This window comes from Coregonus clupeaformis, chromosome 6 (assembly GCF_020615455.1).
Source record: "Coregonus clupeaformis isolate EN_2021a chromosome 6, ASM2061545v1, whole genome shotgun sequence".
Classification (NCBI taxonomy): Eukaryota; Metazoa; Chordata; class Actinopteri; order Salmoniformes; family Salmonidae; genus Coregonus; species Coregonus clupeaformis.
Window position 1 is genome coordinate 27,302,731 of NC_059197.1, and position 25,469 is coordinate 27,328,199.

Here is a 25,469-nt window from a genome sequence, read left to right on the forward strand (position 1 = left end):
AATATATATATATTTTCAAATAAATAGTCATTGTAGTTGTATGATGCTAGCCTAAGCCTCCCCACCTGTGGCCATGATGAGCCCTGGCGCTGACTCCTTGGACAGTATGGGCATCCTGCGCAGCTGAATGTTGAGAAGTTGGCTCCAGCGCTGGGCCAGGTGGAGGGAGCAGCCCTTGGAGAGCTATGGAGAGAGGGAGGGACAGGATGGGGGGGATAGAGGGACCGGATGGGGGGGATAGAGGGACAGGATGGGGGGGATAGAGGGACCGGATGGGGGATAGAGGGACAGGATGGGGGGGATAGAGGGACCGGATGGGGGGGATAGAGGGACAGGATGGGGGGGATAGAGGGACAGGATGGGGGGGATAGAGGGACAGGATGGGGGGGATAGAGGGACAGGATGGGGGATAGAGGGACAGGATGGGGGGGATAGAGGGACAGGATGGGGGATAGAGGGACCGGATGGGGGGGATAGAGGAAGAGGATGGGGGGGATAGAGGGACAGGATGGGGGATAGAGAAGTGCCGAGGGGGTATAGAAGAGGGATGGATGGAGGGAGGGATGGAGAGGAGATGGAGAGAGATATAGAAAGAAAGAATGGAGGGATAGATAGATAGGAGAGATGGAGGGAGATAGAGTAGGGGGGAATGGAGGGAGGGATGGAGAGGCGTTGTGGAGGGAGAGGGGAGATGGAGAGAGAAGTGTTAGGTCAATGGTCAATGTAGACAACAATCACTCTGGCAAAACCAAAAATAAATAAATACAAATATTAACTATTTTATCAGAAGTGAAGCTACATTTACATTATAGTAATTTAGCAGACCCTCTTATCCATAGTAGTGAGTGCATACATTTTCGTACAAGGGACACGACAAGGGAAACTTTCTAAAACCAAACAGAGCACACCTGTTTGCACCCAAACCCACTTCCCCTTTAGAATGCAAACACACAGTGTGGCCTCATGGCTGTTGTTCCTAACCACTAATGTAGGTTCATATTACCCCACCCCCAATCCCTACCTCAAAGGACTCATAGACTCAGCACTATGACAGTGTTACACACAACGGGGCAACTTCCTGCTTACAGACATCAACAAGAACATAATTAAATTCAAGACTGCCACTTTATTGGCTCTTCCCAATTGTTGCCCTCCCTTCAGGCATGCCTACATTAATACGAACCAACAGTAGGAGTCTTGGGCAGATCTTAATTAGGGCCGGGATGATACCCGTACCGCGACACTCGCTAGTATCGTAGAAAAGAAACAGAACACGAAGCGGATATAACTTATTTAGAAAAACAGCCCTAGTGTTGGAAACAAACATCATTATGTTGTCATCCAGAGTCAGATGTATTTATTTTCCTGGCTATAGCACCCAATATTTTACATACAGCAGGTTTTTAAAGGACCAAAGACTTTTGTCTGCGTCGTATTTTCATTTTTGCCATGGAAAATATCACGATACTGCTATCGCCACAGCCCTAATCTTAATCCTGTTGTTGTTGAAGTGTGTAAACAGGATGTCACCCCAATGTGTATGATGTCATATTGCTAAAGCTGCCAGCAATAGTCTACCAGATAGCTACAATCTGTGGTCTGTGTTTCAGTATCCTGTATCAGTGGTTAGGGGAAACCCACATACAGGGTCAGATGTTATTTTAACAGCTAGCTAGCTACCTGGCAGTCCAGTGTTCCTCCCAGGCTGTCGGCGGAGGGGGCCTGCAGCAGTTCCCAGGTGCCCCCCTTGTCGAAGGTGATTACGGAGCTCATGTTGTCCTCGCTGAGTGAGCCATTGATGAGCGTGGCCACAAAGACGCCGCGCAGACCATCCACACGGTGCAGGTCAGCAAAGGGCTCGTTGGCAAAGTACCTGGGATGAAACACACACACAGGCACACGCACACATACACACACACAAATGCACATACACACACAGGCGCAGGTACACAAACACAGACAGATGCCCATACATACACACACACACACAAACATGATTAGCATCTATAACAACACAGTATCACGTTTAATGCATCTTGTGACTATGTTGGCCAAAGGAAACACGTGGTCTGCTCGTGTATTAAGGCCGCCTCACTATCAAGAAGCTATCAAGCTACTCTCACAACACAACTCCTGGCAGCTAGAGACGTGCTGGGAACCCAGTCATTTGACTAATTATAGGCCCTGGTCACTGGGATGTAAACATTTAAACACATGCAAAGGCCCTGCTGTTGTTTACCAACACTGAGGAGAAAACACACACACATCCTGACTCATTGTGGTCACAAGGAATGCACACCAGGAGGTCCCCCAGTGCTGGCATGATCAGACGTAGCACTGATCGAACAGCCTCCTCTCATCTCTCCTTCAAAATAAATCAAGTTGGGTGGGTGCGCTTGATCAAGGTGGGTATACTTGATCCAAGGATGTGTGTACTTGATCAAGGTGAGTTCTGTTACGTTTGTTCCTAGCAAGACACTATAGATCTCAGAAGGTAGCCTACTAATTAGGCTGCCTTAACTGTGAGTCACTTCAGTATATTGCAGACTTGGGTTCAAATAGAACTGGTTTTCTTTTAAATGCTTTGGGAGATTGATTGAGCCTGCCTGGAGTGTCAGATGGGCAGGGTTTGCAGTTTTAGGACTTTCCTTTTGATTCTGTTGTGTCAGGTAAGCTCAATCAAGGGCAGCTTAAGTATTTGAGAGATACCAATACTATTTGAACCCAGATCTCAGATCATCGTTGCTTAGTAGAACACTGCAGTGTTTCCAAAACTCTTCCTGGGGGATACACCAAAGGGGTGCACATTTTGGTTCTAGCCCAGCACTAACAAGCCACTAATCACGGTGATAAGTCAATTAGCTGAATCTAATGATTTAGTGCTGGGCTGGAACAAAAATGTGCAACCCGTGATTAGTTATAGATCAATCAGGTGGGTTAGTGCTGGGCAGGCCTGAAACAAAAATGTGCAACCCGAGATTGGTTGATTCGGTCAAATAGAGGAAGCAGGTGTGTAAGTGCTGGCCTGGAGCAAAATTGTGAAACCCCCCACCCCACCCCCACAGTAGAGTATTGAGAAGCACTAGGACTAGGAACACTGTGCCTACCTGATGAGGGTGTTGCTGCCTGAACCCCCTGGGCTGTAGTATAGAACATTCTCCAGGGACAGGGAGAAGGACAGGCCCTGCGTGTCTGAGATGTACAGGTGGGTGACGTTGTTGACGTGGTTGACGCAAACAAACACCTGGTCCTCCGAGGCATCAGCGATGTAGTACTCCTGCAGGAGAAGAAGAGAGACATTGAGCAGTTTTCCTTATTTGTGTAGGGCATTATCAAGGAAAAATAGGTGTGATTCTCTCACAACTAAAAGCTGACGATTGTAATTAAACTTTTATTACACAAAAAACATGTTCATTTTTAAGATAAATAGTGTCATGGAATTAACAGCTTTTTACTGTGAGTGGAGTGTCACGCCTTACAGTATTTTCTGTGATTGGTCTTGTGATTTCTGGCTCATGTTGAGTTGTCAACGACATACTAGCTACAGTTGAAGTCGGAAGTTTACATACACCTTAGCCAAATACATTTAAACTCAGTTTTTCACAATTCCTGACATTTAATCCTAGTAAAAATTCCCTGTCTTATGTCAGTTAGGTTCACCACTTTTTTTTAAGAATGTGAAATGTCAGAATAATAGTAGATAGAATGATTTATTTCAGCTTTTATTTCTTTCATCACATTCCCAGTGGGTCAGAAGTTTACATACCCTCAAATAGTATTTGGTAGCATTGCCTTTAAATTGTTTAACTTGGGTCAAACGTTTCGGGTAGTCTTCCACAAGCTTCCCACAATAAGTTGGGATGGTGTTCTTCGGATTGCAGCCCCCTTTTTCCTCCAAACATAACGATGGTCATTATGGCCAAACAGTTTCATCAGACCAGAGGACATTTCTCCAAAAAGTACGATCTTTGTCCCCATGTGCAGTTGCAAACCGTAGTCTGGCTTTTTATGGCGGTTTTGGAGCAGTGGCTTCTTCCTTGCTGAGCGGCCTTTCAGGTTATGTCAATATAGGACTATTTTTACTGTGGAAATAGATACGTTTGTACCGGTTTCCTCCAGCATCTTCACAAGGTCCTTTGCTGTTGTTCTGGGATTGATTTGCACTTTTCGCACCAAAGTACGTTCATCTCTAGGAGCCAGAACGCGTATCCTTCCTGAGCGGTATTACGGCTGCGTGGTCCCATGGTGTTTATACTTGAGTACTATTGTTTGTACAGATGAACGTGGTACCTTCAGGCATTTGGAAATTACTCTCATGGATGAACCAGATTGTGGAGGTCTACAATTTTTTTCCTGAGGTCTTCGCTGATTTCTTTTGATTTTCCCATGATGTCAAGCAAAGAGGCACTGAGTTTGAAGGTAGGCCTTGAAATACATCCACAGATACACCTCCAATTGACTCAAATGATGTCAATTAGCCTATCAGAAGCTTCTAAAGCCATGACATAGTTTTCTGGAATTTTCCAAGCTGTTTAAAGGCACAGTCAACTTAGTGTATGTAAACTTCTGACCCACTGGAATTGTGATACAGTGAATTATAAGTGAAATAATCTGTCTGTAAACAATTGTTGGAAAAATTACTTATAATAATATGCCATTTAGCAGACGCTTTTATCCAAAGCGACTTACACTTGTGTCATACACAAAGTAGATGTCCTAACCGACTTGCCAAAACTATAGTTTGTTAACAAGAAATTTGTGGAGTGGTTGAAAAACAAGTTATGACACCAACCTAAGTGTATGTAAACTTCCGACTTCAACTGTACATAGCATAGTTATAGCATTTCATTACAAACACATTTCCCAGTTTCTCAACGATACAGTGACAGGTTTGTTCTCTAGACTAGGAGTCTACTAGGAGCCACAGAGAGGATGTTTTGGTGTGGCGAAGCACGCCTGGAGACTCACTGTGATTGGGTGGCGGGTCATAAACTGGGCGGCTTTCATTGGCTGGCGGTTGTAGGACACCCACAGCTGGATGGACGACGGTTCATGGCTCCCCAACAAAGTCTGGAACCAACAGATGTACCATTAATCAATCAATCAATCAATAAGAAACACAAAGAGCCATGGAGGTGGCATAATGTCTACCTCCTAATTAATGTGACAAAATTATTATAGAATCTGCTAATATTAAAGGACCCCCTCCAGAGAAAGTTGACACCACTATTTCAACATAATTTCCCCTCCTAGAGAGGGAATGCACATTTAGGTTCCACCTTTGAAGAATGACGAAGGCTACTTACACATATTCACAAATTGGGTGTGGAAATGTCCACGTGGAGTTGATAAACATCAGCATATAGGGCACTGACAGCTGTCAGTGTAGCTAGCTAGCATGCTAACCTAATCTAGCTAGATAATGTTCTGTTGCATTTTTTTTTTTTTACCAGGCCTATACCAAAGCTTTCTCACAGATGGAAACCACTGGCCTATCTTCGACTTCACCACAGATGGAAACCCCTGGCCTATCTTCGACTTCGCCATCTATTGTTATCTTCAAAGTTTTGGCATCTTCCATAAATTGCGGCCGCGAATCCGCCATAGAAAGGGTTAGAAAGAATAAGATGAAGCTCCGGTAATATGGACAACTATTGAAAGATAGCTAATATGCGTTTTTTCTACACTGTAATGGACATGGTGTAACCTTTGGTAGAAGGTAGGCTGCTGGCAGGCTTTGGCTGCGGTACAGCAAAGCTAATCAGCCTGTGCTCATGGTTCTCACAGGGGAAGTGAAATGATAGGCTACAATGACTTTGCTCATGATCATGCACACTGCAAATGACATGTACCTATAATTTCCTTTAATTTTCTTTCTAGATAGCTAGAAACCACAAGTGTCTGACGTTATACCAATCAAAGCAGTGGAGCGTGTAGGGAGGCAAAACTTTAGTGGTCAAAACCATTCATCTTGGGGCGACGGGGGGAGCGGGTTTGCAAAATGATATATCACGCAATTACACCATTTATAAAATGGTCGGATACAGTGGGGGAAAAAAGTATTTAGTCAGCCACCAATTGTGCAAGTTCTCCCACTTAAAAAGATGAGAGAGGCCTGTAATTTTCATCATAGGTACATGTCAACTATGACAGACAAAATGAGGAAAAAAATTCCAGAAAATCATATTGTAGGATTTTTAATGAATTTATTTGCAAATTATGGTGGAAAATAAGTATTTGGTCACCTACAAACAAGCAAGATTTCTGGCTCTCACAGACCTGTACTTCTTCTTTAAGAGGCTCCTCTGTCCTCCACTAGTTACCTGTATTAATGGCACCTGTTTGAACTTGTTATCAGTATAAAAGACACCAGTCCACAACCTCAAACAGTCACACTCCAAACTCCACTATGGCCAAGACCAAAGAGCTGTCAAAGGACACCAGAAACAAAATTGTAGACCTGCACCAGGCTGGGAAGACTGAATCTGCAATAGGTAAGCAGCTTGGTTTGAAGAAATCAACTGTGGGAGCAATTATTAGGAAATGGAAGACATACAAGACCACTGATAATCTCCCTCGATCTGGGGCTCCACGCAAGATCTCACCCTGTGGGGTCAAAATGATCACAAGAACGGTGAGCAAAAATCCCAGAACCACACGGGGGGACCTAGTGAATGACCTGCAGAGAGCTGGGTCCAAAGTAACAAAGCCTACCATCAGTAACACACTACGCCGCCAGGGACTCAAATCCTGCAGTGCCAGACGTGTCCCCCTGCTTAAGCCAGTCCAGGCCCGTCTGAAGTTTGCTAGAGTGCATTTGGATGATCCAGAAGAGGATTGGGAGAATGTCATATGGTCAGATGAAACCAAAATAGAACTTTTTGGTAAAAACTCAACTCGTCGTGTTTGGAGGACAAAGAATGCTGAGTTGCATCCAAAGAACACCATACCTACTGGGAAGCATGGGGGTGGAAACATCATGCTTTGGGGCTGTTTTTCTGCTAAGGGACCAGGACGACTGATCCGTGTAAAGGAAAGAATGAATGGGGCCATGTATCGTGAGATTTTGAGTGAAAACCTCCTTCCATCAGCAAGAGCATTGAAGATGAAACGTCGCTGGGTCTTTCAGCATGACAATGATCCCAAACACACTGCCCGGGCAACGAAGGAGTGGCTTCGTAAGAAGCATTTCAAGGTCCTGGAGTGGCCTAGCCAGTCTCCAGATCTCAACCCCATAGAAAATCTTTGGAGGGAGTTGAAAGTCCGTGTTGCCCAGCGACAGCCCCAAAACATCACTGCTCTAGAGGAGATCTGCATGGAGGAATGGGCCAAAATACCAGCAAGTGTGTGAAAACCTTGTGAAGACTTACAGAAAACGGTTGACCTGTGTCATTGCCAACAAAGGGTATATAACAAAGTATTGAGAAACTTTTGTTATTGACCAAATACTTATTTTCCACCATAATTTGCAAATAAATTCATTAAAAATCCTACAATGTGATTTTCTGGATTTTTTTTTCTCATTTTGTCTGTCATAGTTGACGTGTACCTATGATGAAAATTACAGGCCTCTCTCATCTTTTTAAGTGGGAGAACTTGCACAATTGGTGGCTGACTAAATACTTTTTTCCCCCACTGTATACAGTTGAAGTCGAAAGTTTACATACACTTTAGCCATATACATTTAAACTCAGTTTTTCACAATTCCTGACATTTAATCCTAGTAAAAATTACCTGTCTTAGGTTAGTTAGGATTAACACTTTATTTGAAGAATGTGAAATGTCAGAATAATAGTGGAGCGAACGATTTATTTCAGCTTTATTTATTTCATCACATTCCCAGTGGGTCAGAAGTTTACATACACTCAATTAGTATTTGGTAGCATTGCCTTTAAATTGTTTAACTTCGGTCAAACGTTTCGGGTAGCCTCCCACAAGCTTCCCACAATTAGTTGGGTGTATTTTGGCCCATTCCTCCTGACAGAGCTGGTGTAACTGAGTTAGGTTTGTAGGCCTCCTTGCTCGCACACGCTTTTTCAGTTCTGCCCACAAACGTTCTATAGGATTGAGGTCAGGGCTTTGTGATGGCCACTCCAATACCTTGACTTTGTTGTCCTTAAGCCATTTTGCCACAACTTTGGAAGTATGCTTGGGGTCATTGTCCATTTGGAAGACCCATTTTTGACCAAGCTTTAACTTCCTGACTGATGTCTTTAAATGTTGCTTCAATATATCCACATAATTGTCCTTCCTCATGATGCCATCTATTTTGTGAAGTGCACCAGTCCCTCCTGCAGCAAAGTACCCCCACAGCATGATGCTGCCACCCCTGTGCTTCACGGTTGGGATGGTGTTCTTCGGCTTGGAAGCAACCCCCTTTTTCCTCCAAACATAATGATGGTCATTATGGCCAAAGAGTTCTATTTTTGTTACATCAGACCAGAGGACATTTCTCCAAAAAGTACGATCTTTGTCCCCATGTGCAGTTGCAAACCGTAGTCTGGCTTTTTTATGGCGGTTTTGGAGCAGTGGCTTCTTACTTGCTGAGCTGCCTTTCAGGTTATGTCGATATAGGACTCGTTTTACTGTGGATATAGATACAGTGAGGGAAAAAAGTATTTGATCCTCTGCTGATTTTGTACGTTTTCCCACTGACAAAGAAATGATCAGTCCATAATTTTAATGGTAGGTTTATTTGAACAGTGAGAGACAGAATAACAACAAAAAAATCCAGAAAAACGCATGTGAAAAATGTTATAAATTGATTTGCATTTTAATGAGGGAAATAAGTATTTGACCCCCTCTCAATCAGAAAGACTTCTGGCTCCCAGGTGTCTTTTATACAGGTAACGAGCTGAGATTAGGAGCACACTCTTAAAGGGAGTGCTCCTAATCTCAGTTTGTTACCTGTATAAAAGACACCTGTCCACAGAGGCAATCAATCAATCAGATTCCAAACTCTCCACCATGGCCAAGACCAAAGAGCTCCAAGGATGTCAGGGACAAGATTGTATACCTACACAAGGCTGGAATGGGCTACAAGACCATCGCCAAGCAGCTTGGTGAGAAGGTGACAACAGTTGGTGCGATTATTCGCAAATGTCAATCTCCCTCGGCCTGGAGCTCCATGCAAGATCTCACCTCGTGGAGTTGCAATGATCATGAGAACGGTGAGGAATCAGCCCAGAACTACACGGGAGGATCTTGTCAATGATCTCAAGGCAGCTGGGACCATAGTCACCAAGAAAACAATTGGTAACACACTACGCCGTGAAGGACTGAAATCCTGCAGCGCCCGCAAGGTCCCCCTGCTCAAGAAAGCACATATACAGGCCCGTCTGAAGTTTGCCAATGTACATCTGAATGATTCAGAGGAGAACTGGGTGAAAGTGTTGTGGTCAGATGAGACCAAAATCGAGGTCTTTGGCATCAACTCAACTCGCCGTGTTTGGAGGAGGAGGAATGCTGCCTATGACCCCAAGAACACTATCCCCACCGTCAAACATGGAGGTGGAAACATTATGCTTTGGGGGTGTTTTTCTGCTAAGGGGACAGGACAACTTCACCGCATCAAAGGGTGTGGCATCAACTCACCCGTCAAATCTTGGGTGAGAACCTCCTTCCCTCAGCTAGGGCATTGAAAATGGGTCGTGGATGGGTATTCCAGCATGACAATGACCCAAAACCCACGGCCAAAGCAACAAAGGAGTGGCTCAAGAAGAAGCACATTAAGGTCCTGGAGTGGCCTAGCCAGTCTCCAGACCTTAATCCCATAGAAAATCTGTGGAGGGAGCTGAAGGTTCGAGTTGCCGAACGTCAGCCTCGAAACCTTAATGACTTGGAGAAGATCTGCAAAGAGGAGTGGGACAAAATCCCTCCTGAGATGTGTGCAAACCTGGTGGCCAACTACAAGAAACGTCTGACCTCTGTGATTGCCAACAAGGGTTTTGCCACCAAGTACTAAGTCATGTTTTGCAGAGGGGTCAAATACTTATTTCCCTCATTGAAATGCAAAAATCAATTCATAACATTTTTGACATGCGTTTTTCTGGATTTTTGTTGTTGTTATTCTGTCTCTCACTGTTCAAATAAACCTACCATTAAAATTATAGACTGATCATGTCTTTGTCAGTGGGCAAACATACAAAATCAGCAGGGGATCAAATATTTTTTCCCCTCACTGTACTTTTGTAGCTGTTTCCTCCGGTATCTTCACAAGGTCCTTTGCTGTTGTTCTGGGATTGATTTGCACTTTTCGCTCCAAAGTACGTTCATCTCTAGGAGCCAGAACACGTCTCCTTCCTGAGCGGTATGACGGCTGCGTGGTCCCATGGTGTTTATACTTGCGTACTATTGTTTGTACAGATGAACGTGGTACCTTTAGGCGTTTGGAAATTGCTCCCAAGGATGAACCAGATTTTCCCATGATGTCAAGCAAAGAGGCACTGAGTTTGAAGGTAGGCCTTTAAATACATCCACAGGTACACCTCCAACTGACTCAAATGATGTCAATTAGCCTAAAGCCATGACATAATTTTCTGGAATTTTCCAAGCTGTTTAAAAGGCACTGTCAACTTAGTGTATGTAAACTTCTGACCCACTGGAATTGTGATACAGTGAATTATAAGTGAAATAATCTGTCTGTAAACAATTGTTGCTTTACTTGTGTCATGCACAAAGTAGATGTCCTAACCGACTTGCCAAAACTATAGTTTGTTAACAAGTAATTTGTGGAGTGGTAGAAAAACAAGTTATAATGACTCCAACCTAAGTGTATGTAAACTTCCGACTTCAACTGTATGTGTGTATATGTATGTGTGTATATGTATGTATGTGTTGTTTATGTATGTATGTATGTATATGTATATATATATAGCTCAAGGAAAAAATTAAGAGACTACTGCACATTTTTCTTAAATCAGCATCTCTACATGTATGACAGCCATTCCATTCCAGTGTCTGTTGAATTCCAACACAGGCACACCTCATTCTACTGAATTAGGTACTGATTAGGTGATCACCTGAACCAAAATCTTATTTAACGAGGAACTGCTGTGGTCATCACTATCCTCTTGCAATAGGACCAGCTGGATGGCAAAAACAGTGCTAATAGTACCTCAAAAGTAATATTAATCAAAAAATAACTATTGACCATGTCAAAAGAGTTGAAAAGGAAAGTTGTGAGTGAGGAAAATAAGGGTTAAATTCTGGCTTTACTGGCAGAGGGATACAGTGAGCGTCAGGTTGCTTCCATCCTTAAAATTTAAATGACGGTGGTTCATAAGAACAAGTTCAAGCAGCAGACATTGGGGACAACAAAGCTACAGACCGGCAGAGGGCGAAAATGACTCTCTACTGACCGGGATGACCGCCAACTCATTCGAATGTCACTCAATAACCGTAGGATGACATCAAGTGACCTACAAAAAGAATGGCAAACGGCAGCTGGGGTGAAGTGCACGGCGAGGACGGTTCGATACAAGCACCTAGGGGCAGGGCTGAAGTCGTGCAAAGCTAGAAAAAAGCCCTTCATCAATGAGAAGCAAAGAAGAGTGTCACGCCCTGGCTCTGGGGACTCTAGTATGTTGAGCCAGGGTGTGAGTTTTCATTTGTTTTTCGTTCTAGTTTTGTAGTTCTATGTTGGCCAGTGTGGTTCTCAATCAGAGGCAACGTGTATCAGCTGTTGCTTGTTGTCTCTGATTGGGACCCATACTTAAGCAGCCAGTTTTCCCACAGTGTTTGTGGGATCTTGTCCTGTGTAGGTTTGTGTTTTGCACTTTTGGACGTCACGTATCGATTTGTTGTTTTTGTTCGTGTAATCATTATTTAATAAATATGTTCACCTTCCACGCTGCGCCTTGGTCCTCTGTATCCGACGATCGTGACAGAAGATCCCACCAACACTGGACCAAGCAGCGTGTCCAGGAGCCAGCGCCGGAGGTATCGCTAAAGGACATCAACCTCGACTGGGCCTGGCCCACGGGGAGGAGAGGCCCCCAGAATTTTTTTTTGGGGGGGGCTCACGCCGTGGACGACGGGGCAGCAGGAAGCCGCGATAGAGCGGTCCAGCGGGTTTGCAGAGGAGGCCACCAGGTTAAGGGGGCCACTGGTCACAGAGGAGAGGGAAAGTGTAGAGGCACGGCGAGAGGTACTGGGGTGTGTTACCAGTCCGGTCCGGCCCGTTCCTGATCCCTGCGTAGGGCCAGTGGTGTGTGTCCCCAGTACGGTCCGGCCTGTTCCTGTTCCTCGCATCGAGCCTGTGGTGCGCGTCGTCAGCCCGGCCCGGCCTGTTCCTGCTCCACGCACTAAGCCTATGGTGCGCATCGTCAGCCCGGTTCGGCCTGTTCCTGCTCCACGCACCAAGCCTATGGTGCGCATCGTCAGCCCGGTTCGGCCCTGTTCCTGCTCCCCCACCAAGCCAGTGGTGTGCGTCGCCAGTCCGGCACAGCCCGTGCCTGTTCCACCGGTGCCTGGTTCGGCACCGGTCAGCTGCTCCACGCCGGAGCTAGAGCAATCCGCTCCACCGGTGTTCAGTCCAGCTCCGGCCAGCAGGGTCAGACCGGACCAGGGGTACTTTGGGGGGTTGGAAAGGGAGTGAGAATCATGCCCGGAGCCGGATCCGCCGCCAAGGCGGAGTGCCCACCCGGTCCCTCCCCTGTGGTGTTTGGTTGGCGCGGCCGGAGTCCGTGCCTTTGGGGGGGGGTACTGTCACGCCCTGGCTCTGGGGACTCTAGTATGTTGAGCCAGGGTGTGAGTTTTCATTTGTTTTCCGTTCTAGTTTTGTAGTTCTATGTTGGCCAGTGTGGTTCTCAATCAGAGGCAACGTGTATCAGCTGTTGCTTGTTGTCTCTGATTGGGCACCATACTTAAGCAGCCAGTTTTCCCACAGTGTTTGTGGGATCTTGTTCCGTGTTGGTTTGTGTATGTAACCAGGGACGTCACGTTATCGTTTTGTTGTTTTGTTCGTGTGATCATTATTTAATAAATATGTTCGCAAATAAAGCTGCGCATTGGTCCTCTGTTCCCGACGATCGTGACAAAGAGCCAGGCTGAGGTTTGCAAAAGAGGATTGGACCGTAGAGGACTGGAGTAAGGTCATCTTCTCTGATGAGTCCAATTTTCAGCTTTGCCCAACAACTGGTCGTCTAATGGTTAGACGGAGACCTGGAGAGGCCTACAAGCCACAGTGTCTCGCACCCACTGTGAAATTTGGTGGAGGATCAGTGATGATCTGGGGGTGCTTCAACAAGCCTGGAATCTGGCAGATTTGGCTTTGTGAAGGACGCATGAATCAAGTCCATATTATGGCAAGAACAGCTCAAATAAGCAAAGAGAAATGACAGTCCATCATTACTTTAAGACATGAAGGTCAGTCAATACGGAACATTTCAAGAAGTGCAGTCGCAAAAACCATCAAGCGCTATGATGAAACTGGCTCTCATGAGGACCGCCACAGGAAAGGAAGACCCAGAGTTAGCTCTGCTGCAGAGGATAAGTTCATCAGAGTTACCAGCCTCAGAAATTGCAGCCCAAATAAATGCTTCACAGAGTTCAAGTCACAGACACATCTCAACATCAACTGTTCAGAGGGGACTGTGTGAATCATGCCTTCATGGTCGAATTCCTGCAATGAAACCACTACTAAAGGACACTAATAATAAGAAGAGACCTGCTTGGGCCAAGAAACACGAGCAATGGACATTAGACCGGTGAAAATATGTCCTTTGGTCTGGAGTCCAAATTTGAGATTTTTGGTTCCATCCGCCATGTCTTTGTAAGACACGGTGTGGGTGAACGGATGATCTCTGCATGTGTAGTTCCCACCGTAAAGCATGGAGGAGGAGGTGTGATGGTGCTTTGCTGGTGACACTGTCTGTGATTTATTTAGAATTCAAGACACACTTAACCAGCATGGCTACCACAGCATTCTGCAGTGATACGTCATCCCATCTGGTTTGGGCTTGGTGGGACTATCATTCGTTTTTTAACAGGACAATGACACAACACACCTCCAGGCTTTTTAAGGGCTATTTTACCAAGATTATGGAGTGCTGCATCAGATGACCTGGCCTCCACAATCCCCCGACCTCAACACAATTGAGATGGTTTGGGATGAGTCAGACGGCAGAGTGAAGGAAAAGCAGCCAACAAGTGCTCAGCATATGTGGGAACTCTTTCAACACTGTTGGAAAAGCATTCCAGGTGAAGCTGGTTGCGAGAATGCCAAGAGTGTGAAAAGCTGTCATCAAGGCAAAGGTTGGCTATTTGAAGAATCTCAAATATAAAATATATTTTGATTTGTTTAACACCTTTTTTGGTTACTACATGATTCCATATGTGTTATTTCATAGTTTTGATGTCTTCACTATTATTCTACAATGTAAAAAATAGTAAAAATAAAGAAAAACCCTTGAATGAGTAGGTGTGTCCAAACTTTTGACTGGTAGTGTAAATACATATACAGTGGGGAGAACAAGTATTTGATACGCTGCCGATTTTGCAGGTTTTCCTACTTACAAAGCATGTAGAGGTCTGTAATTTTTATCATAGGTACACTTCAACTGTGAGAGGCGGAATCTAAAACAAAAATCCAGAAAATCACATTGTATGATTTTTAAGTAATTAATTTGCATTTTATTGCATGACATAAGTATCTGATACATTAGAAAAGCAGAACTTAATATTTGGTACAGAAACCTTTGTTTGCAATTACAGAGATCATACGTTTCCTGTAGGTCTTGACCAGGTTTGCACACACTGCAGCAGGGATTTTGGCCCACTCCTCCATACAGACCTTCTCCAGATCCTTCAGGTTTCGGGGCTGTCGCTGGGCAATACGGACTTTCAGCTCCCTCCAAAGATTTTCTATTGGGTTCAAGTCTGGAGACTGGCTAGGCCACTCCAGGACCTTGAGATGCTTCTTACGGAGCCACTCCTTAGTTGCCCTGGTTTTGTGTTTCGGGTCGTTGTCATGCTGGAAGACCCAGCCACGACCCATCTTCAATGCTCTTACTGAGGGAAGGAGGTTGTTGGCCAAGATCTCGCGATACATGGCCCCATCCATCCTCCCCTCTATAAGGTGCAGTCGCCCTGTCCCCTTTGTAGAAAAGCATCCCCAAAGAATGATGTTTCCACCTCCATGCTTCACAGTTGGGATGGTGTTATTGGGGTTGTACTCATCCTTCTTCTTCCTCCAAGCACGGCGAGTGGAGTTTAGACCAAAAAGCTCTATTTTTGTCTCATCAGACCACATGACCTTCTCCCATTCCTCCTCTGGATCATCCAGATGGTCATTGGCAAACTTCAGACGGGCCTAGACATGCGCTGGCTTGAGCAGGGGGACCTTGCGTGCGCTGCAGGATTTTAATCCATGATGGCGTAGTGTGTTACTAATGGTTTTCTTTAAGACTGTGGTCCCAGCTCTCTCCAGGTCATTGACCAGGTCCTGACGTGTAGTTCTGGGCTGATCCCTCACCTTCCTCATGATCATTGATGCCCCACGAGGTGAGATCTTGCATGGAGCCCCAGACCGAGGGTGATTGACCGTCATCTTGAACTTCTTCCATTTTCTAATAATTGCGCCAACAGTTGTTTCCTTCTCACCAAGCTGCTTGCCTATTGTCCTGTAGCCCATCCCAGCCTTGTGCAGGTCTACAATTTTATCCCTGATGTCCTTACACAGCTCTCTGGTCTTGGCCATTGTGGAGAGGTTGGAGTCTGTTTGATTGAGTGTGTGGACAGGTCTCTTTTATACAGGTAACGAGTTCAAACAGGTGCAGTTAATACAGGTAATGAGTGGAGAACAGGAGGGCTTCTTAAAGAAAAACTAACAGGTCTGTGAGAGCCGGAATTCTTACTGGTTGGTAGGTGATCAAATACTTATGTCATGCAATAAAATGCAAATTCATTAATTAAAGATCATACAATGTGATTTTCTGGATTTTTGTTTTCGATTCCGTCTCTCACAGTTGAAGTGTACCTATGATATAAATTACAGACCTCTACATGCTTTGTAAGTAGGAAAACCTGCAAAATCGGCAGTGTAACAAATACTTGTTCTCCCCACTGTATATATACATTTTCTATACTGACTAGCTCAAAAATAAGTGAAAATGGACAAATTATCTAATGGATTATGATAATTTTCTGGTTTTAAAAAAAAAGTGCCAGTGCAAAAACAGAGATTTGTCCATAAACTTGTTTTAATTTCCTCCATGGCTCAGGCAGCCAAGTGAACACAAGGCTGTTTGGCACATCTCAGTCGCGAAGAGGAATAACTTTGCAGCTATTTCTGAATAATAAACAATGCCATGCTGGTGGGTGGTAACATTTAAATAAAACCGAGCCCTGAAACAAAACGTAGGCTGAAAATAATTTGTATATCATATCATAGGAAAAGACACCGCAGTCACAAGGATTTGCACGAAATGGGCAGTTTCGATTTGTCACTTCAAGCCCAAATATTTCATACTTTGACTAAAACTATGACTTATTGACTTAAATCTTTGTGCAACATCATGGGTAAGCTCTGGCCATCGCCTTTCAGCTCAAAAAATTGGATTTCTTCTGGTGTGGCCTGTGTGCTTTTAGAGACTCAAGTGATGAATCGATCTGTACTGTCGGGCGGATTGTAAACTCAGTGGGCCAATGAGAACAATCAAATGCCAAATCTCATTGTTATGACAGCGAGTCCACTTTGTTCAAGGGAGGAGGAGAAGGGGCTGTAATCTTTAATGAATTACAAGCAGGAAGACCAAAGCGCCGTGTTCGCCGCCCGTCGTCCTCCGGATCCCCAGAGACCTGAGACGCTGGTTACATCCATATGGCACCCTATTCCCTACAAAGTGCACTACTTTTGACCAGAGACCAATAGAGCCCGGTCAAAAATAGTGCACTAAATAGGGAATAGGGTGCCTTTTGAGCCGCAACCAGTGATGCGTCTCCTCTTACGTGTCAGTCTTGCAACACAGACACCATGTGATCTGCCTCCCGGGGATTGGCTAGGCTAGGCTCACTACTCAGTGCTCACTTCAGCAGAATGGGACCCCTAACTGCCTGTCTGGCCTTCTGCCCTCCCATAACAACTCTAATATGAATATTCTCTTCATTAAAAGCTGCAGGCAATAAATGTCAAGCATGTACACTCTTTATTAGATATGCCGAATACACAGCCTGATATGATTCTATTTGTAGTTATTTAAGCATGCACGCACACACACACCGATTAATAAAAGCATCTTCACCGAGCTGGAACAAAACAATATCGTAAAATATGAGTACAAAGGACAGTGTTAACATCATAGAGCAGCCAACAGTTCTGTGGAAAAGAGATGGAAATCCCACCATGATGATAACAATGAAGAGGACAGATGGCTTCGGTCTGATGGGCCACACACAGACAACCACACACACACACACAGACAGACAGACAGACAGACAACCACACACACAGACAGACAACCACACACAGACAGACAACCACACACACAGACAGACAACCACACACACAGACAGACTACCACACACACAGACAGACAACCACACACAGACAGACAACCACACACAGTCACACTAGTGGTGCACAGTTGGAAAGCAGGCAGCCAATAAGAGCGCCAGAGCATTACAGGCAGTCTCATTCACCGCATAGGACGGCAATCAGGTTTATGGCATCATCTTGGATTAACAGAGAGCGCCCTCAAAGCAGCCAATAAATAAAAACAAACAAAACATGCGCACACACACACACGCACTGAGAGCTTCCACAGTTCCCCCACTGCTGACTGATGGATCTAGGCAAGCATTCATGTCAGGTAGTCCGTCTTTTCCTTGATGACCCAGCAGGCGCAACACAGTGACTCCCTGTTCCCTGAGACACAATGTGCTTTCCTGCCTGTGTGTGAGTCTGTCTCACCTCCCCTGTGAATGCCTGGGTCCTCACAGTGCTATTCAACCTATTGATTTATCTATGTTGCTGTTAACGTTCCGTCTCCGTGACACAGTCTGCCGTGTTCTGAAAGCTAAGCAGCCACAACAACACAATGTGGGCATGGAAAATTCCAAGGGGAGAGAAACTTAGTCTCGGAAAAGACTACTGCTTCAATGACAGCAGGCTAAAGGGGGGTCATTTCAACCACAGTAGCTTGACTGGCTTCCATGGCTGAAAAGAAGTCTGACGTTCTGTGGAAAATTGAATTTATCCATCAGGGATTCAAATCAAACCTTGCTTTAACAATTGTATGGTGTCTTAACGATCCATCCAACTATCATTAAATTATTATTAAGTCATTATGAAGTGTCATTACGTTAATATAAATACCAGGAACAGATAAATACTGAACATCATGAGTAGCATTCTTACTTGAATTGATTCACCTTTACATATTCATAAGAAGTATACACCTTGAGCAGTCTAGCTGCTCAGAACAGAAGCACTGTGCTTCCAATGCAAATTATGATATTTGGATAACCCTCCCTCCCTTTTCATGTTCTGTATCTAAACCAATAAACTAGAAGAACTGTTGAGGGGCACATGAAACCCTGTCCTCTCCAGTCCTCCTGCAGAGCCGAGCCTATGGGAGCTGTCTTTGTGGTTCTGTTTGTTTATCCAGCCAGGAGGTAGCTGTTAATCTGAGAGACATAGAGCCATTTCCCAGACCTCCCATTGCTTTTAAGTGGCATGTTTATCTCCTCCCTCCCTCTCTCCCACTGGACATATCACATCGTTTTTTTACGGCGAAGTGCCCTGTGTGTGTGTGTGTGTTTGTGATGCATCACACATTGCAGTGGGAGCTGGGGAAATGTGGGGTTTGGCATCACACGTTAAGGAAGAAAGTAAAGTACTACTACAGCGTTAAAGGGCCATCGCAACCAATATGGCTGCCAAAGGAATAAAGCTATGTCTGGTTCTCTGGGTGTCGCAACACTTAAATCTTTTTACGGGGAAAACCGAGGTCCAAACAGCAGCTTAACTAGGCATTGCAATCTCCCATTCAATGTTGTTGTTGGTCTGCTCTATGCCGTTATGGTACATTAAACATGTTGGGGGTATTGACGCATCAGGGATAGCACAGGCAGCCATTTGATAAGGAAGACCTTGATCACTGAGACACCTTGCAAATAAGAAGGAAATGTGTCAAAAAGCTATCTGTTAAGAAACCCCTTATTGACGTCCATTTATAATAATTAAGCCAGTTATCTTCCGGAGGACTATGGAGTTAAGGGAAGGAGTAGAGGTCTTAAGGTCTGATTATGAATTATTCTCAGGGATATATATTGTCAGGCCTGGGATAAAACCCTGCGTTTCTGGGGCTTTAATTAGCCTAAACAGCTCTGTGCTGCCAAAAGCTTGTGATATTCATTATGGTAATCCTATTAGCCCCAGCCAAATATATTAGTAGGGGCTGGGTAGTGGGTATGACTAGAGAGACGGGTGAGAGTGAGTGAGAGTGACAAGTTAGCGTTGACTGGGCTGCTAATGCTCTGTGACCGGGCTGCGTCGCTGAGCGTTTCACATGCTCACTGCTCAACCGTATCCAAGGGTTAGGTCAGGCTGTGGGGTCAGACAGGGCAACTGTAGTCGTTAAAAAAAAAGAAACCTAAGCGCCTAAGCTAATGCTGCAAAGATATGACAATGGAGGCTCTTAGATAGGAACTAACATAGCCTTATATTTATTATTTATTAAATGTAAGGCTCTGGTGATTAATGTAACCACATTCACTGAGTGTACAAAACATTAGGAATACCTGCTCTTTCCATGACAGACTGACCAGGTGAATCCAGGTGAAAGCTATGATCCGTTATTGATGTCACTTGTTAAATTCACTTCAAATCAGTGTAGATGAAGGCGAGGAGACAGGTTAAAGAACAATTTTAAAGCCTTGAGACAATTGAGACATGGATTGTGTATGTGTGCCATTCAGAGGGTGAATGGGCAGACAAAAGATTGAAGTGCCTTTGAACGGGGTATGGTAGTAGGTGCCAGGCGCACCATTTTGAGTGTGTCAAGAACTGCAACTCTGCTGGGTTTTTCACGCTCAACAGTTTCCCGTGTGTATCAACAATGGTCCACCACCCAAAGGACATCCAGCCAACCTGACACAACTGTGGGAAGCATTGGAGTCAACATGGGCCAGCATCCCTGTGGAACGCTTTTGACACCTTGTGGAGTCCATACCCCAACGTATTGAGGCTGTTCTGAAGGCAAAAGGGGATGCCACTCAATATTAGGAAGGTGTTCCTAATGTTTTGTACACTCAGTGTAGTTTACCATAATTTGCCTATTTTTGATTCATGTGAATGGTGTTGTTGATTAACAAACTACAGTCCAACCATTCGTTTCTGTTTAGCCTTTTGTATTTAGCTTCATTACCATCTATAAAAAACAATCCAAATCTACAATGGAAGTGGGAAAATCACTTTCTACGAGTGGAAATATGAAATGATATAGCTTGGGATACAATTCTAGACACAAAAAAAAAAAAAAAACACACCGTACTATCTTTGGCTATGGAACAAATCAGCCCATTGGGAATAGCAACAGTGTACTTGAGACTGCAGCATATGGCTGCACCGGGCAACAGAGTCCTGATGAGTGTGTGCATGTGTGGTTATTGAAACCCCAGGGATACCAAGCCACAACTTCATTAACAGCACATAGATCAATCATGTCTGACTAGCTGCACTCTCTGGCCCCGACCAACAGGAGTGCAGTTGGCCAACAGGTTGGTTGGGTCAGCAGACGAGACACAACATAAGCCATGTCGCTGTTCTGGCAATCTGAGCGACCCACCTCAGTATATGCTCGCCTCAATGGAGATCGTCATAGTAGTGCATTCTGTTACATGGAAATGTGTAGTTAAAGTGTGCTAGCCTTACTCAAAAGGAGTAGGGATGACTTTATGAAATATGCTTGTAGCTGTGAATGTTAAGTCAATTGATTTGTAAGAGACTGATATTAATAAAGATATGGTAGTTACAATGTACAAACATTCACAATACCCAATGTGCATATTTATAGGGGTTCAAGAATGCATATTTCGTCAAGGTTGCACAAGCTAAGCCATAGCGCAAATTGTCAGAACCTCAGCTCTCCACTCAGTTTGCCCCAACCAGCCCTCCTCTGCAATTGTATTTTCAGTCTCTCCCTTTCCCCATTCCCCTACCATTATTCCATGCTCACTCAAAGGGCAGTCGTGTGTTTGTGTGTGTGTGTGTGTGTGTGTGTGTGTGTGTGTGTATAGTAACGCCAGGATTCAGATATGTGTGTTCGGCCATGGCTGTTTAACAACACAGCGTTGACTGCAGTGAGTCTGCGTGGTTATTCAGGGCTAGGCCTGAGTTTGCACAGACAGGAATCCTTACCCGTAATTGGCTCAGAATAGACACTATTTTTTCAGCCTAGTTTTGATGGGATCAGTATGTATCAGACCACATTAACCCCGTGTTCCACAGTACATGACATGGCCCTTCTCTCCAGTCTCCACATTGCGTACACAGTAATAAATATTCCTCTTTTCAAGGAGGGGTCAATGATTCAGTTCCTCTTTCATTGTATGATGCTTTATTGGGCTGCATGCACTCACGCAAAGAACACTGGATATTTGTGAAACAGATTCACAGTCGTGAAAAGGGCACGACAAAACCTATTCCCCCTAAGGAGACTGAAAAGATTTGGCATGGATCCTCAGATCCTCAAAAGGTTCTACAGCTGACTGGTTGCATCACTGCCTGGTATGGCAACTGCTCGGCCTCCGACCGCAAGGAACAACAGAGGCCAAGCTTCCTGCCATCCAGGACCTCTATACCAGGCGGTGTCAGTGGAAGGCCCTAAAAATTGTCAAAGACTCCAGCCACCCTAGTCACCCAAGCGGTACGGGAGCGCAAAGTCTAGGTCCAAGAGGCTTCTAAACAGCTTCTACCCCCAAGCCATAAGACTCCTGAACATCTAATCAAATGGCTACCCAGACTATTTGCATTGCCCCCCCCATCTTTTACGCTGCTGCTACTCTCTGTTTAGTATCTATGCATTGTCACTTTAATAACTCTACCTACATATACATACAGTTGAAGTCAGAAGTTTACATACACCTTAGCCAAATACATTTAAACTCAGTTTTTCACAATTCCTGACATTTCATCCTAGTAAAAATTCCCTGTCTTAGGTCAGTTAGGATCATTTATTTTAAGAATGTGAAATGTCAGAATAATAGTAGAGAGAATGATTTATTTCAGCTTTTATTTCTTTCATCACATTCCCAGTGGGTCAGAAGTTTACATACACTCAATTAGTTTATTTATTTCACCTTTATTTAACCAGGTAAGCCAGTTGAGAACAAGTTCTCATTTACAACTGCGACCTGGCCAAGATAAAGCAAAGCAGTGCGATAAAAACAACAACAACAACACAGAGTTACATATGGAATAAACAAAACTTACAGTCAATAACACAATAGAAAATCTATATAAAGTGTGTGCAAATGTAGTAAGTTATGGAGGTAAGGCAATAAATAGGCCATAGTGCAAAATAATTACAATTTAGTATTAACACTGGAGTGATAGATGTGCAGAAGATGATGTGCAAATAGAGATACTGGGGTGCAAATGAGCAAAATAAATAACAATGTAAATAACAATATGGGGATGAGGTAGTTGGGTGGGCTAATTACAGATGGGCTGTGTACAGGTACAGTGATCGGTAAGCTGCTCTGACAACTGATGCTTAAAAGATAGTGAGGGAGATAAGTGTCTCCAGCTTCAGAGATTTTTGCAGTTCGTTCCAGTCATTGGCAGCAGAGAACTGGAAGGAATGGCGGCCAAAGGAGGTGTTGGCTTTGGAGATATACCTGCTGGAACGCATACTACGGGTGGGTGTTGCTAAGGTCAACAATGAGCTAAGATAAGGCGGAGATTTGCCTAGAAGTGATTTATAGATGACCTGGAGCCAGTGGGTTTGGCGAAGAATATGTAGTGAGGGCCAGCCTACGAGAGCGTACAGGTTACAGTGGTGGGTAGTATATGGGGCTTTGGTGACAAAACAGATGGCACTGTGATAGACTACATCCAATTTGTTGAGTAGAGTGTTGGAAGCTATTTTGTAAATGACATCGCCGAAGTCAAGGATCGGTAGGATAGTCAGTTTTACGAGGGCATGTTTAGCAGCATGAGTGAAGGAGGCTTTGTTGCGAAATAGGAAGCTGATTCTAGATTTAACTTTGGATTGGAGATGATTAATGTGAGTCTGGAAGGAGAATTTACGGTCTAACCAGACACCTAAGTATTTGTAGTTGTCCACATATTCTATGTCAGACCCGCCGAGAGTAGTGATTCTAGTCGGGCGGGCGGGTGCAAGCAGCGTTCGATTGAAGAGCATGCATTTAGTTTTACTAGCGTTTAAGAGCAGTTGGAGGCCACGGAAGGAGTGTTGTATGGCATTGAAGCTCGTTTGGAGGTTTGTTAACACAGTGTCCAATGAAGGGCCAGATGTATACAAAATGGTGTCGTCTGCGTAGAGGTGGATCTGAGAGTCACCAGCAACAAGAGCGACATCATTGATATACACAGAGAATAGAGTCGGTCCGAGATTTGAACCCTGTGGCACCCCCATAGAGACTGCTAGAGGTCCAGACAACAGGCCCTCCGATTTGACACATTGAACTCTACCTGAGAAGTAGTTGGTGAACCAGACGAGGCAGTCATTTGAGAAACCAAGGCTATTTAGTCTGCCAATAAGAATGCGGTATTGACACAGTCAAAAGCCTTGGCCAGGTCAATGAAGACGGCTGCACAGTACTGTCTTTTATCGATCGCGGTTATAATATCGTTTAGGACCTTGAGCGTGGCTATGGTGCACCCATGACAAGCTCGGAAACCAGATTGCATAGCGGAGAAGGTACGGTGGGATTCAAAATGGTCGGTGATCTGTTTGTTAACTTAGCTTTCAAATACTTTTGAAATGAAGAGCAGGATGGATATAGGTCTGTAACAGTTTGGATCTAGAGTGTCACCCCCTTTGAAGAGGAGGATGACCGCGGCAGCTTTCCAATCTCTGGGGATGTCAGGCGATACGAAAGAGAGGTTGAACAGGCTAGTAATAGGGGTTGCGACAATTTCGGCTGCTAATTTTATAAAGAAAGGATCCAGATTGTCTAGCCCAGCTGATTTTTTAGGGTTTTGCAGCTCTTTCAGGATATCAGCTATCTGAATTTGGGTGAAGGAGAAACGGGGGGGGGGGGTAGCCAGGTGGAAAGCATGGCCAGCCGTGGCAAAATGCTTATTGAAATTCTCAATTATCGTAGATTTATCGGTGGTGACAGTGTTTCCTAGCCTCAGTGCAGTGGGTAACTGGGAGGAGGTGCTCTTATTTTACATGGACTTTACCGTGTCCCAAAACTTTTTGGAGTTAGTGCTACAGGATGCACATTTCTGTTTGAAAAAGCTAGCCTTTGCTTTCCTAACTGATTGTGTATATTGGTTCCTGACTTCCCTGAAAAGTTGCATATCGCAGGGGCTGTTTGATGCTAATGCAGTACGCCACAGGATGTTTTTGTGCTGGTCAAGGGCAGTCAAGTCTGGGGTGAACCAGGGGCTATATCTGTTCTTAGTTCTGAATATTTTGAATGGGGCATGTTTATTTAAGAAGAACATCCAGGCATCCTCTACTGACGGAATGAGGTCAATATCCATCCAGGATACCCGGGCCAGGTCAATTAGAAAGGCCTGCTCGCTGAAGTGTTTTAGGAAGCGTTTGACAGTGATGAGGGGTGGTCGTTTGACCGCGGACCCATTACGGACGCAGGCAATGAGGCAGTGATCGCTGAGATCCTGGTTGAAGACAGCGGAGGTGTATTTAGAGGGTAAATTAGTCAGGATGATATCTATGAGGGTGCCCATGTTTACGGATTTAGGGTTGTACCTGGTAGGTTCCTTGATAATTTGTGTGAGATTGAGGGCATCTAGTTTAGATTGTAGGATGGCCGGGGTGTTAAGCATATCCCAGTTTAGGTCACCAAGCAGTACGAACTCTGAGGATAGATGGGGGGCAAGCAATTCACATATGGTGTCCAGGGCACAACTGGGGGCTGAGGGGGGTCTGTAGCAAGCGGCAACAGTGAGAGACTTATTTCTGGAAAGGTGGATTTTTAGAAGTAGAACTCAAACTGTTTGGGCACAGACCTGGATAGTATGATAGAGCTCTGCAGGCTATCTCTACAGTAGATTGCAACTCCGCCCCCTTTGGGAGTTCTATCTAGACGGAAAATGTTGTAGTTCGGGATGGAAATTTCGGAATTTTTGGTGGCCTTCCTAAGCCAGGATTCAGACACTGCTAGAACATCAGGGTTGGCAGAGTGTGCTAACGCAGTGAATAACTAAAACTTGGGGAGGAGGATTCTGATGTTAACATGCAAGAAACCAAGGCTTTTACGGTTACAGAAGTCAACAAAATGGGCCTGGGTTAACCTCTACATCACCA

The 25,469-nt window shown here is 44.7% G+C and overlaps 1 protein-coding gene across 2 annotated transcripts in view; it reads right to left on the bottom strand.

Annotated features, from left to right (window-relative positions):
* Window positions 1–25,469, bottom strand: part of LOC121567631 (sortilin-related receptor-like) — a 92,526-nt gene that overhangs the window by 33,201 nt on the left and 33,856 nt on the right. For both annotated transcript variants that reach the window (XM_045219674.1, XM_045219670.1), the window contains exons 7-10: window positions 4,969–5,070; window positions 3,108–3,277; window positions 1,681–1,873; window positions 66–183 (exon numbers count right to left, since the gene is read on the bottom strand). In XM_045219674.1, coding sequence (XP_045075609.1) covers window positions 66–183; window positions 1,681–1,873; window positions 3,108–3,277; window positions 4,969–5,070 — 583 coding nt within the window. The remainder of the gene's footprint in view (window positions 1–65; window positions 184–1,680; window positions 1,874–3,107; window positions 3,278–4,968; window positions 5,071–25,469) is intronic.